This window comes from Saccopteryx bilineata, chromosome 3 (genome assembly GCF_036850765.1).
Source record: "Saccopteryx bilineata isolate mSacBil1 chromosome 3, mSacBil1_pri_phased_curated, whole genome shotgun sequence".
NCBI classification, from domain to species: Eukaryota; Metazoa; Chordata; class Mammalia; order Chiroptera; family Emballonuridae; genus Saccopteryx; species Saccopteryx bilineata.
The window spans coordinates 222645525-222664070 of record NC_089492.1 but is presented as its reverse complement, the minus strand read 5'-3'; the positions used below and the strand labels follow the sequence as shown (position 1 = coordinate 222664070).

The window sequence follows — 18546 nt, the reverse complement described above, 5'->3', positions numbered from 1 at the left end:
TTTGTATTTAATAGTTTAGTAGGTGATTCTCATGTGCATTTCTGTTTAAGAGGCCTTAAAGTAATATGAATAACAGATATAAGGATGGATAAGATAGATAAGGTGGGTGACATTAAGATTTTATGCAATACATTTATGTAAATTGGTGTTATTTCAGTTTATTATTAAATATAGAACTTTATTTTTAGTTAAGAGGAAAATTAACCAAAATAATTTCCTTTTTTTTTTTTCCCATTTTTCTGAAGCTGGAAACAGGGAGAGACAGTCAGACAGACTCCTGCATGCGCCCGACCGGGATCCACCCGGCACGCCCACCAGGGGCGACACTCTGCCCATCCGTGTTGCAACCAGAGCCACTCTAGCGCCTGAATGTGCTTGCATATGTCTGTCTGTGTGTGCATGTTTCTAGGCATTATTCCAGGACAGTTTTTTAAACTGGTGGTTTTGATGTGTTAGTAGTCATGAAATCAGTGTAGTGAGTTGCAGCCAACATTGAAAAATATATAAAGTTGCCTGACCAGGGAGTGGCACAGTGGATAGAGTGTCAGCCTGGGACATTGAGGACCCAGGTTTGACCCTGAGGCCTCCGGCTTCCGCGTGGGCTCACCAGCTTGAATGTGGGGGTCACTGGCTTGAATGTGGAATCATAGACACGACCCCATGGTTCCTGGCTTGAATCCAAAGGTCAGTAGCTTGAAACACAAGGTTGCTGGCCTGAACCCAAAGTTACTGGCTTGAGCAAGGGGTCACTGGCTCGCCTGGAGCCCCCTAGTCAAGGGACATATAAGAAAGCAATCAATGAACAGCTAAGGTGCTGCAACTATGAGTTGATGCTTCTTATCTCTCTCCCTTACTGTCTGTTTTGTCCCTTTTTTTCTCTTTCTTGCTAAAATATATATACGTGTATATATATATTACATAGTGTATATATACACACATGTGAGTGCATTATATATATCTGTAAAATACATGCACACATATATTTGTATATACACTGTATGTTAGTTTTATGAATCTTCTGTTTTGTTTGTGTATTCATATATTTTTGTCTACTGCGTTTCAAAATGCATTTATTACTTTGAGTTACAAACAAGAATGACAGCCACTGCTGTAGATGTAGAATTGATGGATTATCAATTATGCTTGTTTTTAGCTTTAGCAGAAGCACCCAATCACTCTCTAAAGTATTTGTACCAATTTCAAGTTCCATTAGCAGTGTATGAGATTTCCTTCTTATGTCTTCACTTTGTTTAATGTCTGTCTGGTTGCACCAAGATTTTTAATTTTGTTGTTACACATTTATCAATCTTTCCTTCACAGTTTGTGCTTTTTTGTATTGTTTAAAAAGTATAAAGGTAATTATTTCATGTTTTCTTTAGAAAGTCTTGCTTTTTTCATAGTTAGGAGTTTTTTTTAAATCTTTTTAAAAAAGATTTTTTATTATTGATTTTTAGAAAGGAGGGAGAAAGAGGGGCAATGGGAGAGGAGCAGGTATGTGTCTTGACCGGGGAATCCCAGGGTTTTGAAACAGCAACCTCAGTATTTCAGGTCAACACTGTATCTACTGCGCCAGTGCAGGTCAAGCCATATTTAGGTTTTTAATCTGCCAGGGACTGGTTTTTAAAACGTGTACTATTATTACTATTTTTTTTTAACATTTGGAGAACTAGTTGCTTCTACACAATTCACTGACTAATATATCCTATTCTAGCTGATGTGAAATGCCCCCTGTCCTATATCAGGTTGTCTTAGATATGTGTCTTTTTAGTTTATTTGTTCCTGCATTTGCTTCACAGTATCTTAATTACTGTAGCTTTATATAGTTTTATGAGTCTTGACACCTGGCAGGATGAGCCGACTCACTGTGTTTTCTTTTAGGAGTTGCCTGGGCTCTTCTTAGCCCTTGCCTTTGCATGCAGTTTAGGACGCTGTGTTAAGTTTCATGAATACCCCTCCTGGGATTTTGATTATCATATTGCATTTATAGGTCAGCTTGTGGAAAAATTTAGATTTTATAATATTAATGTTTTCATCTATGAACATGGTATGGTTCTTTATTTACTTAAATCTTATATCTTTCATAACATTTTGTAATTTTCTCCATGCAGGTCTTATATATTTTTATTCCTAGGTTTCTTATAGTTTTTTTTTTTTGGTCAGTGTCTTTTTAAAATTTACATTTTGTAATATTTTTTTACTGGTATCTAAAATGTTAGTACTTGCATTTGAATATTATCAAAAACCCTTCTGAATGCTTATTAGTTCTACCACCAATTGATCATAGGTTCTTTTGGAATTTTTATCTAGATCACATATTTGTGGATGATAACATGTTTCTTTTTATTTCTTTTCCAACCTTTATGCTTCTTCCCCTTCCCCCTCCTCACACTGTGTGCCATACATGTGATGAAATAAGGGCTAAAGCATTTTTGTAGGTTACCTCTGGTCTGAGTGACCAATTAAAACTTTTTCTTTTGCCTGACCTGTGGTGACATGGTAAATAAATCGTTGACTTGAAATGCTGAGGTCACTGGTTCAAAACCCCAGGCTTGCCCAGTCAAGGCACACGCGAGAAGCAACTACGAGTTGATGCTTCCTGCCCCTCCTAACCCTGCCTTTCTCTTGTCTCTGCTCTCTAAAATCAGTAAAGAATTTTATTAAATCTTCAGAAAACAATCTTTTGAAGCAGTTAGAAAGTAGGACAGGTTAGTATACCTCTTAGGACTCAGAGCCTAACCTCCTTCCACAAAGTAGAAGATCCATCTTTTAATTTGTCCTTCCCATCTCCATTCTTTCCCATACTTCCTACCTGAAGGGCCTTCAGCCTGATTAAGGGCCTAAGAATTTAAAAGTAACAAGTCTGGTTTGAGTCTTGTAGTTAGTCTTTGGTAATCTGTTGCTGTTTTTTGCTAAAATATCTGAATATGATTTTTTTTTATCATTCATATGGAGATTCTTATATGATGGATATTAGGTAAAAGGAAGATAAGTAAAATACTCTTTTCTGCATGATATTATTTTTCCTTTTAAGTAAATAATTTTATAAGTTTTGAAAAGTGGTTATAACCTGACCTGTGGTGGCGCAGCAGATAAAGCGTTGACCTGGAACGCTGAGGTCACCAATTAGAAACGCGGACTTGCCTAGTCAAGGCACATACAGGAAGCAACTACTACGAGTTCATGCTTCCTGCTTTTCCTCCCACTTTCTCTTTCTTTCTCTTCCTCTCCTACTACCCCCCCAAAAAAGTCAATAAATAAAAAAGGAAAAAAAAAGAAAAGTGACTATAAATGGTAGATTTGCAAATGTTTGTTTCAGTGTTTTAATTTAAATTACACATCTATGGTATATATGTAATTTTTTTACATATCAAATATTACACAATAAAAGTATATATTTCATATTAAGTAGAAATTTATGTTATTATCTGAGTTATTTTGGTAAAAATTAGACTTTAATTGGTCATAAGCATTAGTGAGAGATCGGTAGAAAACGGATTAAAACAACACCAAGGAATGATTTATACTAGGAGACGTCCGTTATTATATCAGGCAGGGTACGCATCATTACATGGTTTGGTAGTTTATTTCAATATTTGTACATTAAGAAATTGATTCTTTACTCACTTTGGTTGGCAGTACCATATTGCTTATTTTAATACCTGTATAAAAATAAACATGATTAAAACAAATGAGGTTTGCTTATAGTTTCCTGGTGACATTATTTAGTTGCTATGGTTTATTTGAATATAAATGCAGGTTTAAATTAATTAATTTATTTATTCATTATTAGAGAGGAGAAACAGAGGGAGAGAGAGGAGAGAGAGACAGAGAGAGAGGAGGGGGGAGGAGCTGGAAGCATCAACTCCCATATGTGCCTTGACCAGGCAAGCCCAGGGTTTTGAACTGGCGATCTCAGCATTTCCAGGTAGATGCTTTATCCACTGCGCCACCACAGGTCAGGCCCTAAATGCAGGTTTATAAATCTATACTTTCTTTAGATTTCTTCTAAAATTAATTGGACTTCATAGTTTGTATGCTTACATTTTCTGTATTTCTGACAGAAGTATTAACAGAAAACCCTTAGGGCATAATTTTAATAAATATTGGTTTTTTGGCTAAAGGAAAGGACTTTGAAATTCTTTCATTTGATGTGTAGAAATAAATTTAGCCCTTATAAACAAACCAGATATTTTGATAGCTCAACAGCTTTGCTTTGCATATTTCAGATATGTGTTTAGGCCTCTTCATAATCTATATTTTTTTAACAGAATGAACTTATAGACTCTTAGGTCTGGATTATTTAGCAAACATTTGATTGCCTAGTACATTGGTTCTCAAACTTTTTGAAGTCAGGGAGCATTTAAAACCCTACAAATAATTATAGGTGCACTATATACAAATTTCTGAGAAATATGTTATAATAATTAAGTCAAATATTAAAGAAAAAATATAAAGTCGAAGCATACTTTTATGATAATTAAAATAACGACAAAATTAAATTTATTCTGACATTAAAAAACATTTTATGTTACATTTTGAGTTATGCTTTTTAGAATTCATAAAAAAGAGAGGTTAAAAAATAAAAAGTTATCTTTTTATGTATATAGATACATTCTTAGTAAGATTTAGTAAATTAGGCAGAATGTGTTTTTTTTTTCATTCTTGTGTTTATGAGAAACATGAGCCTGATGTGTCCTAGCAATTTCTTCAATGTTTGGGCATATATTTGAAAGGCAAACTCTCATTTCCTCATCAATACATTGAAAAATTCTTCTCTTTTTACTCTTAATTGTGTTGAGTGTAGAAAACCCCCACCATACATATCATCTTAACTTTACACCAAACAAAGGTTAGAAGAAACTTGCCTCCAGTCTTTCCAGGGAACATGGGGGGTAGTGTAAACAATCCAGCACCACAGCTTAACAGCCTTTTGCAACCTAATCAGACTAGTGAGGTGGGTGTTGGGCAGACTGTCAGTTTACAGCCAATTCCCCACACCTCTGTCCCCCAAAAATCTAAACTCCAAAAATCCTGTGGTTTTCTTGTTCCCAACAGGCACATATTTCTCTGGAATACCATAGGGCCCACCTGGAAGTCTTCTAGGGTGCACCAGTGTGCTCTGGCACACACTTTGAGAACCACTGGCCTAGTATATGTCAAGCATGGCATAAGACTCTAGAGAAAAAAATGAAGAAGATTTCATCCTTGCATTTGGGCAACAGAGAGTAGTTTTGGCAATAGGCATTAAGATTATATGGCTCAGGGGAGTAAGTGCTATAATAGTGTGTTTTGAAAGTGCTCTGGACTTTGGTTGACAGGTATCCAACATAATCAACAGTTCAAATGCTATAGAAATGTTTACCTGTAACCTGTTTACTCTTTTTTTTTTTTTGTATTTTTTTGAAGTTAGAAGCAGGGAGGCTGTCAGACAGACTCCCACATGTGCCCGACTGGGATCCACCCAGCATGCCCATCAGGGGGCAATGCTCTGCTCATCTGGGACATTGCCCCACAGCAGCTGGAGCCATTCTAGCGCTTGAGGCGGAGGCTATGGAGTCGTCCTCAGTGCTTGGGCCAACTTTGCTCCAATGGAGCCTTGGCTGCAGGAGGGGGAGAGAGACAGAGAGGAAGGAGAGAGGGAAGGGTGGAGAAGCAGATGAATGCTTCTTTTATGTGCCCTGTCCGGGAATTGAACCCGGGACCTCCACACGCCAGACTGAGCTGACTTTCTACCACTGAGCCAACCGGCCAGGGCCAACCTATGTACTTTTATTGATTAATGCATCCCGTTAAATTTAATTTTCTAAAAAAAAAAAAAAGATTATACATTTAGAAGGTGCTGTGGAAACACCAAATAAAAGCATGTGATTATTCATGGAGGACTCAAGGGAGACTTCGTAGGTGTGAGACTTGAAGAAAGAAGGTTCACTAGGAAGACGATTGAGAAAAGGCCATTCCAAGTAGAGGGAGCAATATGACGCTATATAATAAAGCCTGTTTAGTGAACTTGGGTAACTTGTTAGATATGTCTTGGGAACATAATATAAGTAGGAGAGTGGTGGGGAAAAACCTAGAAAGGTGGGCAGGTGATAGATCATGAAGGTCCTTTCGTGTTTTGTACCTTTAGGCAAAAGGGAGCCCCTGAGAATGATAAGAAATCATAATCAAATTTACATGTTTTCAGGAGATTGTGGAAGGGTTGACTAGAACAGTTTAAATATTTTATTCATCATTCTGTTTTTTATGAGAGGATTTCATTGAGATAGTGAGGCATCTTCTAAGGAAAAGTTAGAGATTGTTCCAGCCTATTACAGATTTCACAAATTCTCTGGCAGAGCATAGGAAAAGCTGCAAAGTGGGACCTCCTGACCGTGGGAGAGATGTTACTCTCCCTTTTTGGTAAGCAGCCAGATAGCGTGTTTAGCAATATTGAGAGAGCTTGGCAGCGAGAGCAAATACCTCAGCCTGTCATCTTGAGTCATATGTCAGACAGCCCACAGTTGACACTCGAAGACCTTGTCCTTTTCCTTTTGTGCACAATCACTGTGGTTGGAGGATAAATTCCCTGAGGGTTTATTTTTAGGGAGTGACATGAATTACAAGCTTAACTTGTATACTCAGACCTCTAAATATACAGAGTGCAAATTGTAGAACATATGAGAAATTTGGCCTAGTAATTTTCTCTCATGCAGTAAGGCTTATAGTCTTAATTTCATAGTATTTAATAATACTACAAAGTGAAGTCTAACTGGTATTACATGCAAGTTAAAACAGGTTCAGATATGAAAGCAGTATGAAAAGTGCAGTGTTGTCAGAAACAAGGGAGAAGCCTGCCACTTGCCTTTGCCTTTCTGTATTTAAGTTACATCTGATCAGCTTGGATATCTAAACCCAGGACCTACACTCACCCATACAAGCCCTTTGCATGATTTAGAAAAAGTTTCATGTGGCCCCTTGGGAAGGGTACCTCTGTGAAAAGAAAAAGGTTCACCTCCCGGGAAGATGCAGGTCCAGGGATGAGCCGGGTTTCTGCTGCCACTTGGCACGCTGGCCAGGCCTTTGTGTAGTGTAGTGACCAGCTATTTGGGGTAGCCTTGTTACAGTCTCTATAACTGCAGACCTACCCGTGATTACTTCTTGCTACACTTTGAGTTATAGGTAGACAGTGCTGTTAGTCCTTTCTGTTTCCTTCTATTACTCATTTTGCATTGGCAGCTGTATTTCCCAGTTAGGAATCATAATTGTTACGTTGGCCAATCATAGCAGATACGATGTTGTGAACAGTAGGGAAAGCCAGTTGCGCTACATCTACATGACAGAGAGTGCCTTTTGGGTAGTGCCATAGTAGCAGGCTGTGATTGTACATGTATTATTTCACATGGGCAAAACTGTATGAGCCATAACACATCAAGAACTGATCAGTTCTTTCTTTTGTTTCAGTGGATTTCATTGTTACTCTTTTCAATATTAAGGTACATTGAAAGGAAAATCAAGAAACTACATCTTACCTCTTTCACTTCCTGAAATTGTGTTGTTTTTTATTTTTATATTCAACTCTAGTATTTCCTCTCTCTCAAACTATACTATAGCATTTTAAAACAAATAGAATACACCCTGGCTGGTTGGCTCAGTGGTAGAGCGTCAGCCTAGCGTGCGGAAGACCCGGGTTCTATTCCCGGCCAGGGCACATAGGAGAAGCGCCCATTTGCTTCTCCACCCCTCCGCCACGCTTTCCTCTCTGTCTCTCTCTTCCCCTCCCGCAGCCGAGGCTCCATTGGAGCAAAGATGGCCCGGGCGCTGGGGATGGCTCTGTGGCCTCTGCCTCAGGCGCTAGAGTGGCTCTGGTCGCGACATGGCAACACCCAGGATGGGCAGAGCATCGCCCCCTGGTGGGCAGAGCGTTGCCCCTGGTGGGCGTGCCGGGTGGATCCCGGTCGGGCGCATGCGGGAGTCTGTCTGACTGTCTCTCCCTGTTTCCAGCTTCAGAAAAATGAAAAAAAAAAACCACAAAAAAAAACAAATAGAATACAAAAATTATTCACAATATGGGTGGGACAGGTAGTTATACAAATACACAAAGAGTAGTGACGGTTTTCTAGATTTTTTAATTATTTTAACAGATTATGGCATACTTTGGAAAATAGCTTATCTTGTGAACAGCAGGAACTTTCCCATTTTTCCTTAAGTGAGAAGCGGGGAGGCAGAGAGACAGATTCCCACATGCGCCCTGACTAGGATCCACTCAGCATGATCCTATAGGGCAGTGCTCTGCCCATCTGGGGCTGTTGCTCCATTGCTGGGCATCTGAACTCTTTTAGCACCTGGGGCAAGGCCATCGAGCCATCCTCTATGCCTGGGGCCAACTTGCTCCAACTGAGCCATGGCTGTGGGAGGAGAAGAGAGAGAAAAAGGGGAAGGGTGGAGAAGCAGATACTCTCTTCTCCTATGTGCCCTGACCAGGAATCGAACCCAGGACATCTACACACCAGGCCAATGCTCTACCCCTGAGCCAACTGGCCAGGGCCCCCATTTTAAATAAAATCATAAAAAAGACAAGGTTCCAAGCCATATTTAAATGGCTAAAAGTCATCTGGATAATAGCTGCTGACATAGAAGTCAGATGATATTGAGACATTGGCAGACTTCCTTTTCATGCTGGTGTTACAAAACCCACAGTGGACAGTCTGGCTTTTAAAAGGAGAGTGGCATCTTTGGAATCTCCACTAGAATCTGCTGAGGTTAAAATAGGCCTGATGCCTTCTAAGCAACAGAAAATAGAATGTGCCCAGTGATGGCGAAAGTGAGGCCTGCAGAAAACCCACTTGCAATGGTTTAAAGAAATAGATCCAGGCCAGAAATTCCAGTTCCAGGGTTGAAGTGTCGTCCAGTTTTTTCTTTTTTAAATTTTCAAACAAATTGTGTTTTGGAAAAAACTTTAAGTAATATGTGAATTAGAAAATTGTGAAAGAAAGAGAAAGGCTTGAATCCAGTCAGATTTTTGGCCTATAATATGTAACTATTTAGTTAAAAGTAAACATACTTTTAGTGTTCTTCCAAAGAAAAACATAGTTTATACATGAATGTTTTAAAAGTTCTGTGTGGTTGACACAGGTAAATGTTTTTTAAAAACTTTAGATTTATAATTTTAAAAGCTTCAGGGAAAGAAGGAGCTACCCTGTCAAGTGCCAGTGTGGTAACTTAAGGCACATGTAAAAAATATTATTATTGAGATAAGAATCCGTATGTGCCCCAGCTGCTATCCACCCAGCAAGCCCCCTAAGGGCGATGCTCTACCCATCTGGGCTGTTGCTCGCTCTGTTGTTGGGCAACTGAGCCATTTCTAGCACCTGTGGTGGGGATGGTCAGTTTTTAGTTTATATGAACAAATTTAAGTGTTTACAATGCATTCCTTGCTCTATTAATAACTGTAGGTACCATCAGAAAAAGAATTAAGGAAAAAGAAAGTAAAGAGAAGGCAAATATATGGTGATGGAAAATTATTTGACTTTGGGTGATGGGCACACAACACAATCAACAGCTCAAATGCTATAGAAATGTTCACCTGAAACCTATGCTCTCTTATTGATCAATGTCACCCCCATTAAATTTAATTTCTAAAAAAAAAAAATAAAAATCTGAGAAAGTTCATACGTTTAAATTGTATCAGTCCAGACTAGATTAGACAGACTGTATCACTAGACAGACAGACTGCATATTCAGGCAATAAATAAAAATTCAAATAGTATATTAAATGAATGTATTGGATACTTACTTTATATATATTAACTTGTTTATTTCTCACACACCTCTATGACGTAGATTCCCACTACCTCAAGTCCCCCATTTGACAAACAAGAACACTGATGAACTGAGAAAGTAAGAAATTTACCCAAGGTTACACAGCTAATAAGTAGCAGAGTCAGAATTTGAAGCAAACCCATGATTTTAACACTTGTGCTGTACTGCCTCACATAGAAGCAAAAAAGTAGCTAATTTTTGGAGGACATTTACAGGGGATAGTACTTGAGCTGCAAATTATAAAGCAATATGTGTTCTTGTGTTGCATGAGACAAAGGATCAGAGGAGAGCAAATTTGTGTGTTGGAAAAGATGTGAGAGGAACCAAAAACTTGAGTAAATGCATGTGGCAGTAGTAATACAAGCAAGAAATGTTAGCACTTACTCTGTGGCAAGGACAGTGCCTCCACAAATCTCTCATTTAATCCTTATGATAATTCTGTGAAATCGATATTGTTATCCCTAATTTACCCAGATAGTAAATAGCAAAGCTAGGATCAGAATCCAAATGCTTGCTGGCTGACTCCAAAGCTCAAGCTTTTAACCATTACATTACTCTATCAAGTGGGAATGTGTAATAAGTGTACTCATTTAAAGCTGAGGAATGTTTCAGTAATTAACAGAAAAGAAGATTAGATAGGTAGGGTGGACAGAGATATAGAAAGCTTTGAACACCAGACAAGGAGCCATTGATGATTTTGATTAGAAAATGGTCTTTTTGTTCTAGTTACAATAAAGCATTCTTGTACATAATTAGGCTAGTCTGTCTGACTGTTACCTATATTAAATGAAGTAAGTAGTCTGTGAAAGCACTTAGACTGCCTTGGGCACTGGTAGTCACTCAAAAGAACATGTAAGCTCTTTGAAGATCAGATATGAGAAAGCCATGTTCTAATAGTGCTATTAGAAATATAATGTGGGCCACAAATATAACTTTATTTTTTATATGAATTTATTTTATTTTATTTTTTTGTGTGTGACAGTCAGAGACACAGAGAGAGGGACAGATAAGCACAGACAGACAGGAAAGGAGACAGATGAAAACATCAATTCTTCATTGCAGCACCTTAGTTGTTCATTGACTGCTTTCTCATATGTGCCTTGACCAGCAGGCTGCAGCAGAGAGAGTTACCCTTTGCTCAAGCCAGTGACCTTGAGCTCAATCCAGCGACCTTGGGGTCATGTCTATGATCCCATGCTCAAGCCAGCTACCCCATGCTCAAGCTGGTGAGCCCATGCTCAAGCTGAATGAGCCTGTGCTCAAGCTGGCGACTTCGGGGTTTTGAACCTGGGTTTTCTGTGTCCCAGTCCAACGCTCTATCCACTGCACCACCACCTGGTCAGGCCAAATTTATTTATTGGTTTTTAGAGAGAGGAAACTGAGAGTGAGAGAGAGAAGGGGGGGAGTGGGAAGCATCAACTCATAGTCCACATGTAAATTTTCTAGTAACATGAAAAAGTAAAATGAAAGTAGTGAAATTAATTTTAATAATATATTTTCTTAAGTCCAGTATTTATTAATAAGATATTTTGTATCATTTGGTACAGTGTTTTCAAATTCCATTGTGTGTTTTACACTTACAGCACATTTTGGTTCTGACTGGCCACATTTCATCTGCTTGATAGCCTCAGGGAGCTAGCAGCTACCATATTGGAGACCACGGCTCCATAGTTCATAGCATGCAATCAGGTGTCAGATGACATGGGTTTGAATCCTAGCATTCCATTTCTTAATTGTATGAGTATACCAGTTACTTAATGCTTCTTTACCTTGGCTTCTTGCTATATAAAATGAAAAAAAATATCACCTACCTCAAAGGATTACTGTGAGAATTATGGAATAATATCTGTAAAGCATATAACTTGGTTTCTGGCAAGTAGTAAGTACAAAATAAATGGTTATTAATATCACGCTTTTATTGTTATTAAATAACAATCATCTCTTACTTTCCATATCTTCTTTAGACAAATAGTTGATTAGCCTCACCCAAACATACCCATTTAAAATTCTAAACTGATCACTAAATAGCAAAGAAAGATTGAATGAGCTAGGTGAAAAAAGGTTGTGAGTGGTATATGTGTGACATTAAGACTCCACAACTACTACTGGTATTCCCCTATCTTTTCACTTCTAATCTACCATCATAGATGCTTCCTATACCAGGGAATTAAATTCATGTCTAATATTATAATAATTTGCAACTTTACTGCCAACATTGAAATACAGAAAGTATTTCACTGTTTTTTCTGCTTTTAGCCATTTGGGGCCAAAATATACAGATTCATTTTCTTTCCTTCTAAAGCCTAGGAAAGTGCACAACACAAAAAAGTACAGTGATTTATTATACTCTTTTGTGTAACTACATGAAGGTCAAAAAATAAACATTGTTGGCCTGACCAGGCGGTGGTGAAGTGGATAAAGCGTCCGCCTGGGATGTGAAGGACCCAGGTTCCGAAACCCTGAGGTCGCTGGCTTGAGTGCGGGCTCATCTGGTTTGAGCAAGGCTCACCCAACGTCCCTGGCTTGAGCAACAGGCCACTCGGTCTGCTGTAGCCCCCAAGTCAAGGCACATATGAGAAAGCAATCAATGAACAGCTAAGGTGCTGCAATGAAGAATTGTTGCTTTTCATCTCTCTCCCTTCCTGTCTGTTTGTCCCTATCTGTCTCTGTCTTTGTCACAAAAAAATAAGTAAGTAAACATTGCCAATTAGGGGGTCCTAAAAGACCCCCTCATACCCCCTCCCAATCACTATGGTATTTCAATGTGTGAATATACCACAGTTTTTGTATTCTATGGCAGATAAACATTGTTTTCCTTTTCCGTTTTGGAGCTATTATAATTGCTGTTACGAATGTTTTTATGCACATAAGCATGCGTTTTTATAAAACACAGCCAAGGTAGAAATGCTAGGTCATAGAAACAGCAGTCTTGAACTTTAATAGATAATGCCAAAATTTCCACCATGGTTCTATCAGTTGACATTTCTGCCAGTGCATGTGAGTTTCCATTGCTGTACATCCTTAACAACAACAACAAAAAATGGCCATTTTTTCCAATTTCAGTAATTTTGGTAGGTGTGTAATGATATCTCATTGTGACTTTAACAATTCATTCTGCTAAGAATAATTTGGTGAGAAAATATTTCTGTAAATACTGACTAAAATGAAGCCTTTGGTTTCTAATTGTCCATGCTGTCCTTGTCTTTCAATATCACAATCAAGAGCTGATGATACTTTTTAAAAAGAGTATTTAAAATTTTTTTAATTTTATTTTTTCAGTTACAGTTTACATTCAATATTATTTTGTATTAGTTTCAAAAAGTATTTTAAATTTTATTGGATGCTTGAAAGCAGTTAGTTTGAGATATTGTTCAATATTCTTTCTTTATATTTTTTATTGGTTTATCTGAAAAAACATGTAATATTTCTCTTCATAATTATTAAACTGCTATTTCAGGAATCATAACAATTACTGAAATGAGAGTTTAGGTCTGTGGCTTATGAAGTTGGATTTAATGAATAAATCTTTCCAGTTCCTCTGAGCCATTTTTTTTTTGTTAGGTTTCTTTTTTCTTCTTTAAAATGAAGTACAATCATGGTAACTGATCTGGAGGACATTGAGTGGCTGGTTTTCTGTTGAGTGAAGTAAAACAGACTTTTAACAGCTTGTGGGTAATGTCTGAAAGGTAATGTGACATGAGATAAATGTCTGTGTTCCATTCTGAAAATAGCAAAAGGCACGTGGAACCAAGATTTAACTTCATTGACTAGAAATTTAATCCTGCTTTAAAAGTGCTTTGGCAAAATGAAAATTGCACTGTGATTTCTTTTTGCACAGTTAATACTAAAAATGGAAAATAGTTCAGAAAATGAAGGTTTGAAAGTTGTAAATACCATTTCAATTTTATAAATATATATATGTATATATATTTTAGTGAGAGAGAGACAGACAGACAGGGACAGACAGACAGGAAGGGAGAGAGATGAGAAACATCAATTCTTCGCTGCGACACCTTAGTTGTTCATTGATTGTTTTCTCATATGTTCCCTGACTGGGGATGTCCAGCTGAGCTAGTGACCCCTTGCTCAAGCCAGCGACCTTGGGCTTCAAGTCGATGACCTTGTGGTTTTGAACCTGGGTCATCAGCGTCCCGGGCCATCACTATCCATTGCTCCACCCACCTGGTCAGGCTCAGTGTTATAAATAATTAATCTCTCAATTTGTGTGTACATTTAAAAAAATTATATATGCACTGAAAAGAGTAATTGAAAATTTTCTGGATAGTTGAGTTTCTAAAAATACTAGTTTTATAGCTGTTATAAATTTAAAACAATTATGTTGTTTTGTTCCCATTTGATAAAAAATTTGAATTTCTAAAAGAACATGTATTTTTGAAAATATGATGTATTTTATTTTATATTTTATTTATTTATTTATTTTTTTATGTGAGAGGCTGGGAGGCAGTGAGACAGACTCTCACATGCACCCCAACCAGGATCTTCTTGGCAAGCCCCTACCAGGCAATGTTCTGCCCATCTGGAGCTGCTGCTCCATTGCTCGGCAACTGAGCTATTTTTACTATCTGAGACAAGGCCATGGAGCCATCCTCAGCACCTGAGGTTCAAGCCATCTTGCTTGAACCATCCTGGCCATGACTGCAGAAGGGGAAAAGAGAGAGAGAAAGAAAGAGAGAGGAAGAGGAAGGGGATGAGTGGAGAAGCAGATGGTTGCTTGCCCTGTATCTTGACAGGGAATCAAACCTGGCACTTCCACACACCAGGCTGACGCTGTACCACTGAGCCGACCGACCAGGATGAAAATGTGATGACTTAAACTCTGATTTTGTTCCATTAAATAATCATTTAGTATTAGAAGGATTTAAACTGACAAGTTAGATACTTTAATAGGATTGAAACAATTAAAATTAAGCAATTTTTAAAAAAGATTTTATTTATTGGCCCTGGTCTCTCACTTAAAAAAAATAGAGATTTTATGTATTGATTTTTTTGAGAGAGAAAGTGAGGTGGGTAGGAACAGGAAGCATCAACTCATAGTAGTTGCTTCTCTTCTTGTATGTGCCTTGAGTGGGCAATTCTGAGGTTTCAAACCAGTAACCTCAGCATTCCAGGTCCACACTTTATTCACAGCACCACCACAGGTCAGGCAAAAACAATTACCGTTTAAACTTAGAAGATAAATGGTTAAAATGTTAACTATGACCTCACTAAATATAAAGTAGAAAAAATATGCTATGTATATGGATATTTTTTATATTTAATAGTAATCAACTATTAGTATCATTTATGGTTTATTTGCTTTTCTGGTTGGCTTAGAGCCTGGAATATAAATCAGTTGCAAAACTTTTGAGTTTAAACTAAATTAAGTTTGGATTCTTTTAACACTTCACACCTCCTGTATAGAATCACAAAATGTCTGTGTTTTTTTTGGTACTAGGGAGTTTTAAATAGGATGTAGGAAATTTCTGGTAAAGGTAATGGATTTTATTTTAGGAAAAATGATAGAATAGAAATTTGGATGAATGAAAGCCAAAGAGAGTTCTGGTTTCTTTTTAAAGAAGATAGAGTATCTGACAAAGTTAGAAGGTTGAGAATCAAAATAAGTAAAATCTGAAATACTTTTTTGTTTTCTTTTTTATACTTAAATAGATTTTGAAACATCAGTTATTTGTTACAATGTGGTCACATATTTAGGCAAGTACAATATTCATTTGAAAATTTAATGTTAACAGATTCCTGGTGATAGTATGTGAAAATATTGACATGTACATTCAGAATGTTGTGTATTGCTAACAAGTAGCCTGTGAAGACAGATTAACTATACTGCTCACAAAAATTAGGGGATATATTATCGCTTCATATTCATTTTGAAATATCCCCTAATTTTTGTGAGCAGTATATTTGCATATGTTATTAAACTTTTCTAGCCTTTTAAAGTTGGAGCTGTTATATTTGCCCCTCAGTTAAGCACAGTAAGTGTAAGGGACCTAGATCTCATCATTTTTGGTCTTTCAGTGGTTTAAAGTAGCCCTAAAGACCAGAAGAACTCAGTGTTACCTTCTTGAGTTGTTATAATTGATGAAATTATCACAACTGATAAGACAGATAACATTTTATGTTAATATTCATTTAACTTGAATAAATCTACCAGTTCTTTCAACATGAGCAGGGCCACTTGCAACTAAATTACTGTTTCAGACTGTCTTTGTTATATACTGATTATACCATCAGTAGCAGATTATCTAACTCCAGTTATTATATACCAATTTAACCCTTTGAGTAGTGAGTTTTTTTCATGCTTGCTGACCCCCAGGAGTGATATTTGTTTTTAAAATGAAATTAGTTCCAGTTTTATTCACTTAAAATCATGTTTGTTTGATTACCAATTTTTGGAAACAAGAACAGGAGAAGTGCCCATCTGCTTCTCCACCCCTCCCCCTCTCCTTCCTCTCTGTCTCTCTCTTCCCCTCCCGCAGCCAAGGCTCCATTGGAGCAAAGTTGGCCCGGGCGCTGAGGATGGCTCTGTGGCCTCTGCCTCAGGCGCTAGAATGGCTCTGGTTGAGGCAGAGCAACGCAACGATGGGCAGAGCATCGCCCCTGGTGGGCATGCCGGGTGGATCCTGGTCGGGCGCATGAGGGAGTCTGTCTGACTGCCTCCCAGTTTCCAACTTCAGAAAAATACAAAAAAAAAAAAAAAAAAGAAACATTTGCCTTTTTTTAATGTTGCCTCACACATTTTTAAAATGAAAATTTTTGTACTGTCATACTCTGGATGGTCATGTACGAGGATGTACATGAACGTTTGTACTACTCAAAGAGTTATATACTCAAAAGCTTTTTAAATCCAAAATTAAGTTTAATTACTTTTTGAAGTAAAAATGTGTTTATAGCACTTTCTTCTCTACTTGGCAGTATTTCAACATCAGTTACACTTTGAGAATCTTTTCAGATTATGTCCCATTGATTTGCATTGTTTTTCTTTAGACTCTAGTAGTCTATTTAAAGAAAGACTGGAGTAAAAAATAGAAAAAGAAAATCTAACGCAGAGTATGAACTATGACAATGACAAGGAATATGGGTTTCTAAACCTTTCATCTTTTACTTTTAAGATAAAGATACGGATATCACTGTGAAGGGGAATACAGATGACTTGGGCCTGCGAGACACCTTGAGCATTGCATCAACTGATTCCTTTGCTTCGGTGGCAGAGGTAGGACACATGTGTTCCCAGTGAGGGTTCCCCATTCTTCTTCAGCTGGAAAGTCTGGTTTGGCCATTGTGCTGTACTTAGTTCAGCAGCCATTTACTTAGCATGTGATAGATGCCAAGATACAAAGATGGATATAACATGAATGTAAATTCCCACAGGAGCTCATTCTCTTCAGAGAGGTGGACATGTAAATGCATACTTTAAACGGGCACCTTTATATACTGTGGATTATGGGCAAGACATAACAGTAATATAATGGAAAGCAGTTGACCTTATATTGAGTCTTAAAATTGTTCAGATTATTTAGCTCATAAATCATACTTCTATTTCCAAGGAAGTGATCAGACTGAAAGATTTATAGATGAAAATTTTCACTTTGGGCCCTGGCCGGTTGGCTCAGCGGTAGAGCGTCGGCCTGGCGTGCGGGGGACCCGGGTTCGATTCCCGGTCAGGGCACACAGGAGAAGCGCCCATTTGCTTCTCCACCCCTCCGCCGCGCTTTCCCTCTCTGTCTCTCTCTTCCCCTCCCGCAGCCAAGGCTCCATTGGAGCAAAGATGGCCCGGGCGCTGGGGATGGCTCTGTGGCCTCTGCCCCAGGCGCTAGAGTGGCTCTGGTCGCAACATGGCGACGCCCAGGATGGGCAGAGCATCGCCCCGTGGTGGGCAGAGCATCGCCCCTGGTGGGCGTGCTGGGTGGATCCCGGTCGGGCGCATGCGGGAGTCTGACTGTCTCTCTCCGTTTCCAGCTTCAGAAAAATGAAGAAAAAAAAAAAAATTTCACTTTGGCACTTTAACAATAATTGGAAAACTGGAAACAGTCTAATGCCTAATTATGGCACATTCATAATTTGCAGTATAATATCATAAACTGTTATAAAATGATTTTTAATGGCATGGAACATGTGTTAAGTGAAAAGAGTAGTATATACAGCTTTATAGAGAGAGTATGATTTGTGATTTTGTAACTGGAAAAGAAAGAAAAATGTATTTGGTTTATAATTTTTAGGTAGAGAAAAAAAGGCTAGATATAAATACACTCATGTATAAGCAGTGGTGATCACTGAATTACAAATGGACGGGTAATTTGTTTCCTACTGCAATTTAAATTTTTATCAAAAGAGAATGCTTACAAAGTGGTCATCTTTTTATAATTTTTTCTACTCAAAACAAGTTTAAAAATCAGATGTGCCCAATTTTACCTTAGAAAAATGTCATTTTTATGGTAGATTTTGGATATTAATCCTGTTATTTTTTTAATATAAATAGTATCTCATATCTGTAGTTGATGTGTACTATGGAAAGGTCAAGCCTAAGCCTTGATTCTGCCTTTTTTTTAAAGCTCTACTGACCATAATCTTTCAATCTGTCAAGGTTTTTCTGCATATGTATGTTTTAACCGTATCATCTCCTGAATTGTTTTTCTTGCATTATTACGCTTGTAAATTTGCAGTAGACAGACTATATCTACTTGTTTTATGGAAAAGCTGTTTTCTAATTCATTTTACTATTTGATATAAACA

At 37.8% G+C, this 18546-nt stretch overlaps 1 protein-coding gene across 2 annotated transcripts in view; it reads left to right on the top strand.

Moving 5' to 3' along the window:
• The window catches only part of MIGA1 (mitoguardin 1), a 90942-nt gene that overhangs the window by 37886 nt on the left and 34510 nt on the right, over positions 1-18546 (top strand). For both annotated transcript variants that reach the window (XM_066268853.1, XM_066268852.1), the window contains one exon: positions 16926-17026. In XM_066268853.1, the coding sequence (XP_066124950.1) occupies positions 16926-17026 (101 nt within the window). The remainder of the gene's footprint in view (positions 1-16925; positions 17027-18546) is intronic.